At 45.0% G+C, this 17,143-nt stretch overlaps 2 protein-coding genes across 3 annotated transcripts; both read left to right on the top strand.

Moving 5' to 3' along the window:
• Window positions 1-102: 102 nt before the first annotated feature.
• On the top strand, window positions 103-7,479 carry LOC148890972 (LIM/homeobox protein Lhx8-like). Its single transcript, XM_089008052.1, has 8 exons — window positions 103-134; window positions 2,575-2,760; window positions 3,106-3,227; window positions 4,271-4,491; window positions 5,348-5,445; window positions 5,532-5,627; window positions 6,513-6,690; window positions 7,339-7,479. Exons 1-8 carry the CDS (start codon window positions 108-110, stop codon window positions 7,413-7,415), a joined length of 1,005 nt encoding a protein of 334 aa, XP_088864178.1. The 5' UTR covers window positions 103-107; the 3' UTR covers window positions 7,416-7,479.
• Window positions 7,480-8,464: 985 nt separating this feature from the next.
• klhl20 (kelch-like family member 20) lies at window positions 8,465-16,857 on the top strand. Of its 2 annotated transcripts, none has more exons than XR_016116466.1 (14): window positions 8,465-8,584; window positions 9,123-9,182; window positions 10,253-10,510; window positions 10,934-11,042; window positions 11,539-11,745; window positions 12,218-12,376; window positions 12,764-12,858; window positions 12,988-13,103; window positions 13,185-13,368; window positions 14,211-14,354; window positions 14,420-14,553; window positions 14,624-14,920; window positions 15,379-15,485; window positions 16,224-16,857. XR_016116466.1 is itself a non-coding variant. In XM_089008584.1 (14 exons), the coding sequence occupies exons 2-14, from the start codon at window positions 9,160-9,162 to the stop codon at window positions 16,306-16,308; spliced, it is 1,830 nt and encodes a 609-aa protein (XP_088864710.1). In that variant the 5' UTR covers window positions 8,465-8,584; window positions 9,123-9,159; the 3' UTR covers window positions 16,309-16,857. The 2 variants fall into 2 exon arrangements, 1 of the variants encoding a protein (XP_088864710.1); XM_089008584.1 differs by having other exon boundaries at window positions 14,624-14,832.
• Window positions 16,858-17,143: the final 286 nt, after the last annotated feature.

The following is a 17,143-nucleotide window of genomic DNA, read 5'->3' as shown; positions in this document are numbered from 1 at the left end:
AATGAGGTTTAAATGACTGTAGCAAAAGAACAATTGTCGGGAAAAGTGGCTTGACAAGTCACAAGAAGGAGGCGAAACGAGAGAAACTCCAAATTGGGGGTCGGGGGATGTTCCACTCCAGCTGCAACGGCGCGGTGAGTTGATTGACACTTGACCAAACTCCAATCGGACACGTGCATGCGCGCAAAACTCCAAACTAAATTGCTTCTTTCATTTACATTTTCTATTCTGTGCATTTAGAAGCTAAAACGACTGAAAATCGCTCATTTTTCAATCATGTTTTATTGATTTTTTTTGTTGTTGTCTCGATTCATTTCGCTTCCCCTTTTGGTAAAAAAAAAACATTCATCACACATTTTCTCATATTAAAAGCTTTCAAATGATGTCTAAATTATTGTTCTGTGACAAGTAATAAGGAAATCATGGCATTTTTAATGTTGGAAATAGGGGATTTTCTGCCTGTTAAAAAAATGACAATCTGTTAGCGAGTTCTTTATTACAGTTTAAACGATCAGAACTTTCTTAATTTTTTTTGGTCAGAACTTAACGAGTAAGGTACCATTGGAAAGCTTTTGAAATTCTAAACAAGAACAGAAAAGATTCCAAATGTAAATGAGCAAATATGAACGATCGAACGCAGGCATATTTTCCTCAGAAATCCAAAATGGCTGTCATTGAATACGAGGAAAGAAAATTGCCAGCTCTAGAAATATAGATGCTAATGCTTCTTTTTGCTTGAAACATGGCAGTTATGGAGAAAAATAGATATTCTACCACTTTTATGAGTTAGACAAATACAACCTACTTAGATTTATAAACCGTAGTGTTAGCAAAAAGAGTGTAAACTTCAATCCATTTTTCTCCCGTTTCTCGTTGTCATATTGGGAAATTTCAAGAACCAGCATGGAGGCAAACGTGTGTAAAACGTCATCATACGGAACGAAGGGGATGCGCGCCCCCGTCAAACCATGTGCGCGCTCTCGAAGCCAGCAGCCGCCTTCTCTCAATCAAGCGCACCTGCGATGTGAGACCCATTTGGGGACAAACTAGTAATGGGAATTCCGGGTCTTTTTACAGAGCCGGTTCTTATGGCTCGGCTCACTTCAAAGATCCGGATCTTTTGGCTCCCAAGCCGCCCCTCAGTTTTTTCTTTTTTTTGTTGTTGCTTAAATTAATTTACGATCCAAAATATACAATACAGTATATCATTTTTTTAAATGTACGAGACTCGATTTATATTCTTCCGCCTCGGATTTTGACCAATCACGTGCGACTTTAACCGAACGGGTTGTGGAATCGGCTCCTATAATCCTATATCCTATCCTATATGTATCCTGTATTCATGTTCATGTCACAAAGAGGGTACAAAGAGACGGCTCTAAGAGCCGGTTCGTTCGCGAAGGACACATCGGTCGGACAAACGCTCCCCAGCTGTGCAAGAAACGGCGGCACCGCAGTGTAGCCCAACACCCAAAAAAAAAAAAAAAAAAGCCGTCGGAACCCGTCTGCGTCACCGTAAAGGCCAGAATCGCGTCTCGGGTGTGACGACGTTTCGCGTTGTTGACTTTGGGACGGAATTGAAAAGAGCTTTTGATGGAAAGGTGAAGCTCGCTTGCTGATTGGAGCAGCTGTCAATCAGCCGCTCGCTCGCTCGCTCGCTCGCCATTTGGGGGCCCAAAGGCAATGTCGGACACTCGAGTGGCACCCCTGCTTCCACCTGCTGGAAATTACTTAGTCGACTTGGTGAGATTATTTGTGTTCATTTTAATCAAGAAGACTTGGTTTGTGACACCTAAATACTATTTGTTTTTTTTTTTTTTTTTTGGGGGGGGGGGGGGGCGAAAAGCGCCCTCGGCCGTCTGAGCGCGCACATCAAAGTGCCGCCGACTCCATGTAGTTAGGCGACAGTGACCTCATATTCAACCGCGATTGTTTCTGGACTCCAAGTGGGATATCGTTGCATTTTTTTTTTTTTTTTGGTGAAGTACGTCGTGGTTTTTGGTGGGATTTTCCAAGCTATGCAGCTTATGATGAGCTATTACACAAGTTTCCCTAGCTCCATGCTGCTTCTTGAAATTTCCCAATAAGACAACGAGAAACGGGAGAAAAATGGATTGAAGTTGACGCTCTTTTTGCTAACACTACACTTTATAAATGTAAGTAGGTTGTATTTTTATACCTCATAAAAGTGGGAGAATACATATTTTCCTCTATAACTGCCAGCTTTCAAGCGAAAAGAAGCATTAGCATCTATATTTCTAGAGCTGGCAATTTTCTTTCCTAGTATTCAATGACAGCCATTTTGGATTTCTGAGGAAAATCTGCCTGCGTTCGCTCGTTCATATTTGCTCATTTACATTTGGAATCTTTTCTGTTCTTGTTTAGAATTTCAAAAGCTTTCCAATGGTACATTGACAAACACATTTGAGGGGAAAAGAGATAAATAACTCATTTCATTGTAATTATTATAATCTATTTTTATAACACACACATCTTTTAAAATGCTTTGTAAAAATAGTTGCCAATACTTTATAAGCGCTTAGTTGTTCCGTGTGTGTCTGCCTCCTGTGACAGGTTTCTTCAGGCTCCGAAGACATATTTGACGACTCGTATTCCCCTTGCCCCTTGAACCCCTCCTCCGCCTCCGCCTCTTCCTCCTCTTCCTCCTCTTCCTCTTCCAACCCGACGGTGACTCGTCAGGGGGGGAAAATCTTCTGCTCTTCTTGCCGCCAGGAGATAGTGGACAGGCATCTCCTCAAGGTATTTGGCTTCGTACACGGTGGGGGGGGGCAAAGTTTTGGCATGTTAAAAAAAAGAAGGGGGGGGGGGGCTCATTCCGTCAATCACTGATTTGCAGTTCCTAATTGAGCCTGTAGATGGCAGCACTTGACCCTCGCAGCTCACCGCACGCCGGGTCACTTGATTGATTTTTATTTTCATCCGGCTGCGGGCCGGATGAAAATGGACAAGGGGCCACATTTAGCCCCTAATCCGGATTTTGGACAAGCCTATCAACGCAGGGGGGGGGGCAGCCTTGACAGCAGCGTCACATTTACTCTCCAAGATATTCGGCATATGTCTTTTCTAAGAGCATTGTGCCTTCAGGTGAACAATTTATGCTGGCACGTCCGTTGCTTGTCATGCTGCGTGTGCAAGACGTCGCTGGGCAGACACGTGAGCTGCTACATGAAAGAGAGGCAAGTTTTCTGCAAACTGGACTACTTCAGGTCAGTCAACGCACAAGAAGCACAAGAAGCAAAGGTGACAAACCTTTGCTCACAAAACGGCTCGTGTGAGGATCCAAACGGATTCATTTCAAAATACCTCACCTTAGGAACTTCATTGGTTCCCACAAAGTGTGTGTAAGGCCAAAAGTTTGTCTTCCAAACATTTATTTTCCAGAAGAAACCATTAAAACGACAATCATCTGATCCTAGGTCCCCATAAAAGATAATTTTCTATTAAATAAGCCTTATAATGACACAAAATGTACCTTATTTTATATACAGTGATACCTCGAATCACAAATTTAATTGGTTTCCGGAAAGTGTGCGTAAGGCAAAGTGTGTATCCCAAAAATTAATTTCCCATAGGAAACCAGCAAAATGAAAATAATCCGTTCCCAAGTCCTCATAAAACATAATTTTCTACAAAATAAGCCTTAAAATGACACAAAATATACCTCATTTTATGTATAATAAATATGCTATAGTATTGTAATTAAAGAAATAAAGTGTACTGTATCATAATAATAATGATAATAATACATTTGATTTCTAAGCGCCTTTGAAAACTCTCTCAAGGACACTACAGTATAATTGGATTGGATTGGATTTGCCTTTATGAGTCTCGCAGTGGAGAAATTTACATTTCAATAATTAATAGTCATTAATAGTCATTGTATTGACCTTTGTGATGGTCGTTGAAGTAGTTGCCTCTTGATGATATCCCAGTGAAGTTGCCACGCTTTCTAGGCGGTAATACCCTCACTCACACTGTCCCCTGCTTGCTGCTTTTTGTGACTCCAAATCAACAGAGGTTTTCAACCTCTTCCATTGCCTGAGACCGTTGCTTAGGCAACACAGAAACGCCCTTTGCCGCGCGTAGCAAAGGTCGACTTGGCATCCTGGTACTGGGACGCTAATTCACACACACACGTTCCGTGTACCTCTGAAGAATCAACCTTGATTGTTCTTTTTCAACATGATGTCTGTCTGAGCATTGGGTGAGGTGTAGTCCTTGGACGCCATTTTGTCATCTTCTGTCTCAGGAAGTACGGGACGCGTTGCGCACGTTGCGGCCGCAATATCCACACCAGCGACTGGGTACGGCAGGCCAGGGGCAACATTTTCCACCTGGCTTGTTTCTCCTGCGCCACCTGTAAGCGGCAGCTGTCCACCGGGGAAGAATGCGGACTGTTGGACAACAAAATCTTCTGCCGCCCCCACTACGACGTGACCGTGGAGCATATCAAACGCTTCAATGAAAACGGTGAGCGTGCAAAGTGCGGCGGACGATGACTAAACGCAACAATTAAAGGACAACCAACACCGTTTTTTTTTTGTTTCTTGACATCAGAAAAATGGTCTTATGGCGTCTAAAATACCTAAAACATGCAGGCTGATAGTTTTTGTCAAAGGCAAAAAACACCAATAAAAATGACTTCAAGTGTGCTAAAACTGCAAAAAAAATTGAGCTGCGAATTGGGTATTTTCAGAAAGTCCCGCCCCCAGTTTGTGACGTCACGCCAAGACGTCTTGCATTGCTGCAGAAACCAAACAATGGCTTCAGATTCGGAGAATATGCTTTCTTGTTACAACTCCACTTATGAATATGATTAAAATAGTTCCGAAGAGGAAAGCATGCATGTTTGCAATCGATGAAAGAATTTATTCCGTGCCATTATGAGGCAACATTGAGGGGAGGTGTCTCAACGAATAAGAGGTACAAAATGGCGACCTCCTGTGGCCACCTCCGTTTCCACAAGCTGAGCTTGGACGCCCTCTTCTGGCGGCTTTTGGGTGCAACACGAGGTCCCCAGACCAAACAAGTACAGCAAAATACATTGACGTGATGGAAGGACCGCTACAATGCGTCTTTTTTTCAGTCGGGGGCGTTCCTTTTGTGACGTCACGTACGGACTCGTCACCAACTCAAAAACAGGACTTCCTGAATATTCAGCGCGAGTCTTAAAATGTAAAATATAGCTTTAATATGCGGTGGAATCTTATTAAAATACGCTCAGTAGAAGTCCTTTGAAGCATTTTACAAATTATGGACACAACTTCGTCGGTTGTCCTTTAAAGCTGAGGGTAATGCGGCTGTGCCTTTTCTGTGTTGGCCAAAGACCAATCCAAAATGGATGAGGAGCAGGTGACCGAAGAGAGCGGCGCCCTCAAACCCGCAAAGAGGGCCAGGACCAATTTCACCGTTGACCAGTTGCAGGTACGGGAGGGACGCCGTCCGTCTTTCTAGAAAACTCTTGTCTTGACCGTGGCCGCGCTTGGTTGACCGCTGAGCCTCATAAGCAGGTCATGCAAGGTCAGTTTGCTCAAGACAACAACCCAGATGCTCAGACGCTCCAGAAACTGTCAGAGAGGACTGGATTAAGCCGCAGGGTTATTCAGGTGAGCAAAATGCAACGTCCACAAAAGAAAAAAAAGCTTTTATTTACTGTATGACTAGCTAGCTAGCTGGCTATTTTATTAGCTATATGGCTATCTAGCTACTTTGATAACTGTCTAGCTGGCTATCTATTGACTTAGAGATGAACTTTATTTATTATCTGTTAGCTAGCTAGCTTTCTATCTATTTGAGTTACTTCTGGGTTGAGTGAACGCTGGCGCATGTGACTGCCGCTGCTCACCCGCAGAAAAACTGATCCTCTGACCTTGAGAGTTTTGAAAGGCGCTTATACATAAAATTTATTATTATTATTATATGTAATCCCAAACAATGAAGGTCGCATGATACTGCGATTCTCTTTCTGACCACTTGGTGGCACACGTCATTGGAAAATAATAATACATTTCATTTTTAAGCGCCTTTCAAAATTGTCAAGGTCACTTTACAGTCACAGGATAATTTTTCTGCGGGCGAGCGGCGGCAGCCACATGCGCCAGCATTCACTCAACACGGAAGTAAATAGATAGTAAGCTAGCTAGCTAGCCAGTAGATAGCTAATAGATAGCCAACAGATAGCTACCTAGATAGCCAGCCACCCAGATAGCTATATAGCTAATAGAAAGCCAGCCAACCAGCCAGCTAGTAGATAGCTAATATATAGCTGCCAGATAGATAGCCAATAGTAAGCTAAATAGAGAGAAAGCTAGCTAGGCAGCTAGTAGATAGCTAATAGCCAACAGATAGCCATATATCCAATAGAAAGCTAAATAGAGTGAAAGCTAGCAAGCCAGCTAGTTGATAGCTCATAGATAGCCAACATACGAAATAATAATCACGGCCAGTATGTTTGCGTGTCTAGCTGCCATGAGCATAAATCCGTGTGGCAGGTGTGGTTTCAGAACTGCAGAGCCCGTCAAAAGAAACACCTCAGCCCCAATTGTAGCTCGGCGACAAGCGCGCCGCTTCCGACTGGTCAGCTGACGCCGCCGCTGATGGATGACTTGCAATTCGCAACCTATCTGAGTCCGGACGTGCCTCTTCTCACCACGTTGACCTACATGGACGGTGAGACGGCTTCACCCGACGCACTCCTCAAAACCAATTCCTGTTGGTTCCAAGACTATACCTCAGCTTACAAACACTTTTCGCCTGACCGACATGAAATTCACGAGAATAGAATTGGATGTCACTTTTTTTCGTCTCGCTGTGGAGAAATTGACATTTCGCAGCAGCAAAATGAAGTAGAAAAAGTAAACAAAAAACAATTAGCATACAAACTAGTTTTCAGCAAACGAACCAAACCACACGGAGCGCCTCAGTAGCTGAGGCAACGACATCGACCATCACAAAGGTCAATAAAACGACTTGATTGTACAGTACAGTTTATTTTTTTCATTACAATACAATAGCACCTTTGTTATATATAAAATAATGTATATTTTGTGCAGTTTTAAGGCTTATTTAGTAGAAAATTAAGTTTTATGGGGACCTGGGAACGGATTATTCTCATTTTAATGGTTTCTTATGGTAAATTAATGTTCGGAAGACGAACTTTTCGCCTTACACACACACACACACACACACACTTTCTGGGAACCATTTACGTTGGTAAGCTGAGGTATCACTGTAGTCTAGAAAACGTTGTTCTGAAGAACTATTTTAAAAGTTGATTGTCATGATGACGCGTCCTTTCCGTGTCATTTCCATTTCCAGTCCAAGCTGCGGACCCACTTCTACTTCGGCCACTCGCAGCGCAGCCTCTGACACAGCTACCCGTCAGCCACGCTTAACACGACAACCTTGTCGTCGTCGTCATCCACCAAGTTCGCCGCCCGCGATCACCTCATCTTTCCGTTTTCGCCACCGCTTCTTCTTCTTCTTCTTCTTCTTCTTATTTGGGTGGCGGCTGACTTGACGCTGGCCGGCAATGGCAGAGTCATCACTCACAGCAAAGAGCACTTAAAAAAAATACAATAAAAGAATTATTTCAGGCACGCAGGAATGCTAAAGGTGTTTTTGGGGTTCATAAAATGTTATGGAATGTGATAACTTCAATTTAATTGCAAAGAAAGCACAACGATAGTAAAATATTTGATTCAAAATGAAATGTTTGTCTTCACTTTTATTCTTCTAAAATGGAAAATGTGTCGTCAAGTGTGATAACAAAATTGACAGCCACTTGTTTCGCTCGCTAAAAAAATAATACTGTCAACGCGACTCAATTAATTTCCTAATACTAATCCAATCCTTAGTTTACCATTTTATGCTTACCATGTTTGGGATGGAACCGTTTCACTGGGCAAAATTGATCCATATTTCAAAAATGAAAGAAGAAAGTGGCACCCAGCATACTGGCTAGCTATCTATTAGCTGGTTGGCTATCTAGCTGGCTAGCTAGCTATCAGAATCAGAAAACCTTTATTCGTCCCACAATGGGGAAATTTGCAGTCCACAGCAGCGATTTGAAAGGGTGGCTGCCGCTGCTCACCCACAGAAAAAAACGTATCCACAAGTTTTGACAGACTTTGTCGCACGAACGGCAACGTGCGTCGTCGACGTGGGCCGCCCACGCTCCAGCGATTTAGATCGATTTTCAAATTTGATCGTCAATTTACATGGCAACGGATGGGAAAAAATAGTTTTGCTTCATTTGATTTGGCAAAACAGACAATGGCTACGGATAAAGCGATGAAATTAAACTTAGAAATGTCATTCTCTCAATCAAATGCGTTCCAAATCTTGAGTTGCGAACCACCGATCCAAGGCCTTCACCTCGATGACGTCATCCACTCCCTTTATTTTGAAAGCACCTGGCCCGGAAGCGGGCCATGACATTTGACATACTCACACCAACGAAGAAGAAGCGCTGCGTCTTCGACCATTCAACTTGTAAATAAATATTAGCTCGCCCAAGTGTCTTCTTCTCGGTGTTTGATCCGAGCATGTAAATACGTATAAGGTAGCGTTTCTTTTCTAATTTCAAATGTTCTTTTCAATAGACGCTCACAATGTGTTGTTGTTACGAGCTGACTCGTTATCATGTCAATAATGTTAGCATGTTAGCCATTGTCGCTCCTAACCATATGAATTCATACACATTCTGCTTTATGAAAAAAAAACAACAACAACAACAGACAATCTTGGAAATACGATTAAGTTTAATCTTGCGCCACATAAGTTTTGTTTCTGTATTACTGGACTAAGTCATAGACAATTCTCCGTCGTTCCTCGGTACAAATGTAGTTTTACTTCCATTGTGCTGTCAATTTATCACCAAGTTAAGAGTATTTATCATTTTTGTGTGAATTTAAACAGGCCCCAACGTCAACGTGAAACTGAAACGCATGGCTTGGAGGCATTTATTTGCTCGCTGAACTATTTCTAGGCTCGGTCTATTTGCTGAAACGACTTCATAGCAAACAGGAAACGACACGTCCTGTTGAAAAAATAAGCGGAAGTATTTGTGATCGTTTTGCTCTTGGTCATTGTGTTGGCAGATCTGAAGGTGTGCTACCCAACACTGTTCTACCTTGCATGGACCCAAAGCTGATGCGCAGGTAAGTCCTGAAATGTGAATTTGGGATGTCGGGGCGGATCGATTATTTCTGAAATAACGCCTGCCCGGACACCCGGGGCATACAACTTTTACGATGGGCGTACAACTTACAAAACGTCTCCGCCCGGGTGGCTGACACCTTCAATAAAAAAAAAAGCAAAAAAACAAAGATGTTTTTTTTTTTTCAAATCAAACATTTGCTTTATTCAATAAAGCAAGCGTTTCAAAGAATATTTCGAAATCGGAATAAATTATTCCAATTTCGAAATTTTCATTCGGTTTGGAAATTTCGGAATTTCGGGTCGTTTGTCAATTTGCATACTCGGCACGGCAGCCAATCAGAAGCCTGCTTCGTTCTTCCGCAAGGGATATTTACCATCAATTAAGCAAGGGAGCATTTTTGCTAGCTACATCCTTCATCCTACAAAAATCCTGAATACTTTGCAACAATGTTTTTTTAGCAATTAGTCGTCTTATTGTGTTTCAAGTTGTGAAAAATGGGGCAGGCAACTTTATGGCCGGGCAGGCGACTTTTCAGAGTTATCTGCCCCGGTGTCCTTTCTTTCACTCATGAGTTTCAGACACTGTTATTTGATTAATATCTATAATTATATCATTGATTTATCAATCAGATATTTTTCCCCCCATTCATCAATGAATGGTTAACTCATTGACTGGCTGACCGTGTGCAAAGGTGTCCACCATAGTGCCAGCGTTTTTTTGGTCATTTTCATTCAAATTTCATGGAGTTTTAACACTACATAAACGTTCAATACGATGTTAAAAACCTTAGACTCTCTTCTTTCATCTAATAACTAGCTATTAACTAGCTACCTTTCTATCTATTTGAGTTACTGTGAAGTGACGTTGAGGGTTTTGAAAGGTGCTTAGAAATCAAATGTATTATTATTATTATTATTATGGTGATGATGATGATGATTAAAATGAGCAGCGGAGCAAAATGTTTTTGATCCTGATCCGGAAAATGAGGTGTTGCTGCGCGACGATCGGGCAAGCGTGCCAGGCGGGGTTGTATTTACGCAAGCGACTGAGCGCTGGGCTTATGCGCAGGCCCGCCGGCGCACGCCAAGACGCCACCGGAATGGACATCACCAGCCGCTGCACAGTGGGGGACCCCAACAAGCTTCCGGAAGGCGTCCCCCAGCCCGCCCGCATGCCCTACGTCTCGGACAAGCACCCGCGACAGACCTTGGAGGTCATTAACCTGTTGAGGAAGCACCGCGAGCTCTGCGACGTGGTCCTGGTGGTGGGCGCCAAGAAAATTTACGCCCACCGCGTCATCCTGTCGGCCTGCAGTCCTTATTTCAGGTCAATATTATTTCTAGCTAGCTAGCGAGCTAGATACTTCCAGGTTGAGTCAACGCTGGCGCAAATGCCTGCCGCTGCTCACCCACAGAAAAACCTATCCTGTGACTATAAAGTGACCTTGAGAGTTTTGAAAGGCGCTTATGAATGAAATGTATTATTGTTCTTATTATTTCTATTAGCTAGCTAGCTAGCTAGCTTTCTATCTATTTACGTGAATTCCGGGTTGAGTGGACGCTGGCGCGAGTGGCTGCCGCTGCTCACCAGCAGAAAAATGTATCCTGTGACTGTCAGGTGACCTTGAGAGTTTTGAAAGGCGCTTAGAAATGGAATGTACGATTCTGATGAAAATGTATTTTTTTTCAAGTGGACCTTTGAAGAAATCTGTGTTGCCGCCTGGAACCTTTTCTTGTCCGTCGTTGGCAGGGCCATGTTTACCGGGGAGCTCGCGGAAAGTCGCCAAACCGAAGTGGTGATTCGAGATATTGACGAGAGAGCCATGGAACTGCTGATCGACTTTGCCTACACCTCCCAGGCAAGAACGCCGGCCGGCTGGGCTTTCAGAAAGGCAGAGCTGCGTATGATAATAGAGAGAGTGAGAAAATGGAGAGAAAACACGGTGAAACACGGGCGTAGACTGCAAGGTTAAAATATCCCATCAATCAGGCTCCACAAATAACGCGCGCAAGCCATCTGTACACTTGGCAGTGATATCTATTTGCCATCTATTAGCGAGCTATCTGGCTGACTATTAGTTATATAGCCGGATAGTTCCGTAAAATTGCAAATGTCCCCATTGTGGGACGAATAAAGGTTTTCTGATATAGCTACTTGTCTAGCCGGCCATCTATTGGCTCTCTATTAGCTAGATTTTGGAGTTACTTCTGGGTTGAGTGAACGCCGGCGCGTGTGGCTGCCGCTGCTCGCCCGCAGAGACACTTGAAAAGTGACCTTGCGAGTTTTGAAAGGTGCTTAGGAATGAAATGAAATGATGATGATGATGATGATGATGATGAAAAGGGACTCGGCAGGTGACGGTGGAGGAGGGCAACGTTCAGACTCTGCTTCCCGCCGCCTGCCTGCTGCAGCTGGCGGAGATCCAGGAGGCCTGCTGCGAGTTCCTCAAGAGGCAGCTGGATCCTTCCAACTGCTTGGGCATCAGGGCCTTCGCCGACACGCACTCCTGCCGCGAGCTGCTGCGCATCGCCGACAAGTTCACGCAGCACAATTTCCAGGAGGTCATTTAGAAAGCCACATTTTACATTATGTCTTTTTTTTTTCATTTAAAAAAAAACTGTCATCTTAGATTTTTTTACATTTAGAAATGCCAATTTTAGGTAGCATAATTTTAGTATTTTTTTATTTTGAAATTGCCATTTTATTTTATTTTTAAATTTAGAAAACTGATGTTAGACTTTTTTTAAATTTTAAAATAGATTTATTTTTTTTTTTTCGATTTTTTTTTTTAGAATTGTTTTTTAATTTCAAATTTGCCATTTTAGATTTTTTTTTAAATTTGGTAACGTGGAATTTGAGTATTTTTTTTAATGTAGAAATGACAATGTTAGCTTTTTTTAAATGTATGTATGAAATCACCATGTTGGAATGTTTGTTGTAGAACGTACGCGATGGCGAAGGTTTCAGCTCGCGCGAACGCTTCATTTGCGGCTTTGAAGTGAAACGGGAGCCATTTTTCCAATTTGCCGTCAGGTTATGGAAAGCGAGGAGTTCATGCTGCTCCCGGCCAACCAGTTGATCGACATCATTTCCAGCGATGAACTCAACGTACGAAGCGAGGAGCAAGTTTTTAACGCCGTGATGGCCTGGGTCAAGTACAGCATTCAGGAACGCAGGCCGCAACTGCCGCAGGTTGGTTGCCTTTGTCCGTCGTTTGCAGGCGGGAGGCAGCGAGCTAACTTCATCCGTTTGCTTGAACGGGGTCACCGTGGCTGGCGACCTAGCTAGCTAGCTATTTGCTCTCTATTAGCTGTCTAACTGGCTCGCTAGCTATTAGTCATCTATTAGCCAGCTAGCTCACGTGATCTATTTGAGTTATTCCCGGTTGAACGGGGTCACCGATGCTGGCTACCTAGCTAGCTAGCTATTTGCTCTCTATTAGCTGTCTAGCTAGCTCTTAGTTACCTATTAGCTAGCTAGCTAACTTTTTGAGTTATTCCCGGTTGAGTGAACGCGTGCGGCTGCCGCTGCTCACGAAATGAAGTGAAATGAAGTGTATGTTGATGATTTTGTTTTCAGGTTTTGCAACATGTCCGCCTGCCGCTCCTGAGCCCCAAGTTCCTGGTGGGCACGGTGGGCTCGGACCCTCTCATCAAGAGCGACGAGGAGTGCAGGTACGGTCGGCTGCCTCGTCCCGGATCCATTTGGCAATTTTGTCGCCCGCCCGCCCGCCGGCCGGTGTGGCGCGCGTGCTAGCCCGCTAGCCCGTTAGCCCGTCCGTCTTTCCGTTCCGTGGCTGTCAGAGACCTGGTGGACGAAGCCAAGAACTACCTGCTCCTGCCGCAAGAAAGGCCGCTGATGCAGGGACCGAGAACCCGGCCCAGGAAGCCCATCCGCTGCGGCGAAGTCCTTTTCGCAGGTCCGCTTTGCCCGTCGGGACCTTGCCCGTCCGTTGCCGAGGCCGCCCTTTGGACACGCCCGCCTTTTATTTTGCCGGCAGTCGGCGGCTGGTGCAGCGGCGACGCCATTTCCAGCGTGGAGCGTTACGACCCTCAGACCAACGAGTGGCGCATGGTGGCCTCCATGAGCAAACGGCGCTGCGGGGTCGGCGTCAGCGTCCTGGACGATTTGCTGTACGCCGTCGGCGGCCACGATGGCTCCTCCTATCTCAACTCGGTTGAAAGGTGCGTCCCCCTTTGCCGCCGCGCCCATTGTCGACAGGTTGAGGCTCCGCCCGCGCTGGACGCGCCAGAGACACTATACCAACACTTGGACATATTCTTTATCCGGCTGGCTAGCTTTCTATCTATTTGAGTTACTTTCGGCTTGAGTGAACGCTGGCGCGTGTGGCTGCTGCTGCTGCTGCTGCTCAACCACTGCGAAACTGGCTATCTATCACCTATTTATTAGCCATCCATTAGCTAGCTGGCTATCTGTTAGCTGTCTAGCTGTTGGCTATCTCTTAGCTATTTATTAGCTATCCATTCGCTAGCTAGCTAGCTTTCTACCTATTAGTCACTTCCGCGTGTGGCTGCCGCTGCTCAACCACTGCAAAACCTATCCTATTATTGGCTATCTGGCTAGCTAATAGGCGCTTATCATCATCATAATAATTCATTGATAAGCGCCTTTCAAAACTCTCAAGGTCACTTTACAGTCACAGGATCAGTTTTTTTTTCTGTGGGTGAGCAGCAGCAGCAACACGCGCGTGTTCACTCAACCCGCAAGTAACTCAAATAGATAGAAAGATAGAGAGCTAGCTAATAGATAGTCACTGCTAGCTATTACATAGCTAGCTAGATAGCTACCAGCCAGCTAAACAGCTAATAGATAGCTATTAGATAGCCATCAGATAGTTAGCCAAAGAGCCAGCTAGATAGCTAGCCAGCCAGCCAGCTAATAGATAGCTCGCTAGGTAGTTAGATAACTTTAGTGTGAGTTCATGAGGACAACTCGAATCAAATGTATGATTATGATGCCGAATCTTTTCTCCGTGACCTTTCACCCTGCGCCGCGCCCGTTGCAGATACGACCCAAAGACCAACCAGTGGAGCAGCGACGTGGCCCCGACCAGCACCTGTCGGACCAGCGTGGGCGTGGCCGTTCTTGGCGGTTATCTGTACGCCGTGGGAGGACAGGACGGCGTTTCCTGCCTCAACATCGTGGAAAGGTGGCGGGCGGCCGGCGAAAGCTCGCTTTGCCGCCTTCCCGCCTCTCAACCCGCTTGGCGCGCAGGTACGACCCAAAGGAGAACAAATGGACTCGCGTGGCCTCCATGAGCACCAGGCGACTGGGCGTGGCCGTGGCCGTGCTGGGAGGTTTTCTCTACGCCGTGGGCGGCTCCGACGGGACGTCGCCCTTAAACACCGGTACGCCGACGGCGCGGCCCGCCCCTCAAAGGCAAACCGCACGTGATTCCGCCCCGCTTGTCGTCCGCAGTGGAGCGTTACAATCCTCAGGAGAACCGATGGCACACGGTGTCCCCCATGGGCACCCGCCGAAAGCATCTGGGCTGCGCCGTCTACCAGGACACGATTTACTCGGTGGGGGGCCGAGACGACACCACCGAGCTGAGCAGCGCCGAGCGCTACAATCCCAGAACCAACCAATGGTCTCCCGTCGTCGCCATGACGTCCAGGCGCAGCGGGGTAGGGTCTCGCTCGTCGCCACGGAACGCTTCGCCTCATTCAAAACTCTCAAGGTCACGTTACGGTCACAGGATCACTTTTTCTGCGGGTGAGCGGCGGCAGCCACACGCGCAAGCGTTCACTCAACCCGGAGTAACTCAAATAGATCGAAAGCTAGCTAGGTAGCTCGCGAGATATTTAATAGATAGCTAGCTAGCAAGATAGATAAAAAGCGCACAAATTGTCTCTTGTTTGTTTTTTTTTTTTGCTTTTTTCTTTTGCTCAAATTAATGTAAGGCCAAAAATAAGATCAAATTAGATGTAAAATGAATTAGAAATGTAAAAAAATATAACAATAGAAGCGGCTCCTTATTAGGAGCCGCTTCCAGTCGTTCACCTCAAAGAGCCGGTTTGTTTGCGAATGACGCGTCAATATAATTGACGTGTCATTCGCAAACGATCCACACATCTATTCTGTTGTTTTGTTTTTTTCAGTTCTTTTTTTTTAACGAAAAGGGAAGAAAGAAATAAAAATGTTATTTTTGATAGTGGCATTTGCGTCTTTAGGTGGGCCTGGCGGTGGTCAACGGTCAATTGATGGCAGTGGGAGGATTTGATGGCACCACCTATTTGAAAACCATTGAGGTTTACGACCCGGATGCTAACACCTGGAGGTAAGCGCCAACAAAACTTTGATTCTTTAACTCCTTTGATGCTACCTCGGCTTACGAACGCTTAAGCTAACGAACTTTTAGCTTTACGAAGGTTAAATTCGCGAGAATATAATCTTGGCTGACGAACTAGTTTTTGGGAAACACACGGCACGCCACAATGACACGACAAAGAAAAACACAAAAGTAAAAAGGTGAGAAAATGGAAAGAAAAAGCAGTGAAATTTGGACTCGTTTCAACTTGATTGACAGTTGAAAGGCAGCGTGTAGACTGCGAGGTTAAAAGATCACATCAATCAGGCTCCACAAATAACCCGCGCAAGCCACCTGCACAATGTGAAGACAAGCAAGGGAAGCAGCTATCCATCAAGTTTCTCGTGTGTCTGCCTGCATCTGTTGCTCCTTGAGACACTCGATGCAAAAAGCCATCAACGATCATCACAAAGGTCAATAAAACCACTTTATGATACAGTACACTTTATTTCTTTAATAACAATACCATAGCACGTTTATTATACATAAAATAAGGTACATTGTGTGTAGTTTTGTCGAAAATAGTGTTTTATGGGGACCTGGGAGCGGATGATTCTCATTTTAATGGTTTCCTATGGGAAATTGATCTTTGGAATACACACTTTTCGCCCTACGCACACTTTCTGGGAAGCGATTATGTTCATAAGCCGTGGTATCACTGTAGTTTGAAAATGGCACAGGTTGTGACCTTTTGACCTGTGTGGTCAGGTTGTACGGAGGAATGAACTACCGACGCCTTGGCGGTGGAGTGGGCGTGATTAAAATGACTCACTGTGAATCGCACATCTGGTAATGGCTCCGACCTCCAAAGACTGTCGGGACCCTGCGAGGGGGCCGCGGAAGCGGAATGACCTTTGCGACTCTTCACGCCGTCCTTGGTGATGGTTGCGCGCAGGCGAGCTTCCCGATTGGCGTCGCGCTGATGGGCTCCCTCGTCTTACTTTTCGCTTCCCAAATGGATTGTTCCAAACCTTGAACTTCCCCCAAGAGCTGTCGACGGATGTTTCCGCTTCAATCCAACCTCATGCGAAGATCTGCAGCGGTCTCGCTCTGCGCGCAGTGACGTACTGGCGCCACCCGCGGAGACGTAGAAAAACAACATACAGAAGCTGCTGGAGAGCCAGCCACTTCCGCGGCGCCATCTTGAAGTCAAAAACAACTAAATCACAAATAATATGACAACACGAAAACAGTCATTCGTTCTTCAGCGCTTGCTGTACCCTCTTTGTGACATGAAGCGGTTCTAGATGAAAGAGGAGAGGATCAAAGCATCCTTTTCAGCAGTGGATCAAGGACGTCACGGTGGAATGTGTGTGAAATAATTATTAAAAATGAAAACTTATTCTGTGTACGGAGAGGTGTGCTTTGTGTATGTATGAAATGGTCATAATATGATATGATAATAATAATCCATTTGATTTCTAAGCGCCTTTCAAAACTCTCAAGGTCACTTTATAGTCACAGGATCAGTGTTTCTGTGGGTGAGCGGCGGCAGCCGCACACGTGTTCACTCAACCTGGAATAACTCAAATACATAGAAAGCTATCTAGATAGCTAATCGATAGCTAGCGAGATATTTAATAGATAGCCAGCTAGCCAGATACATAACTAATAGCCAGCTAGGTAGC

Source organism: Hippocampus bargibanti, linkage group LG11 (assembly GCF_051943395.1).
Source record: "Hippocampus bargibanti isolate YZ-2025 linkage group LG11, ASM5194339v1, whole genome shotgun sequence".
Classification (NCBI taxonomy): domain Eukaryota; kingdom Metazoa; phylum Chordata; class Actinopteri; order Syngnathiformes; family Syngnathidae; genus Hippocampus; species Hippocampus bargibanti.
Note: the sequence above shows the minus strand (reverse complement) of the source record. Positions and strands in the feature narration are given on the sequence as shown.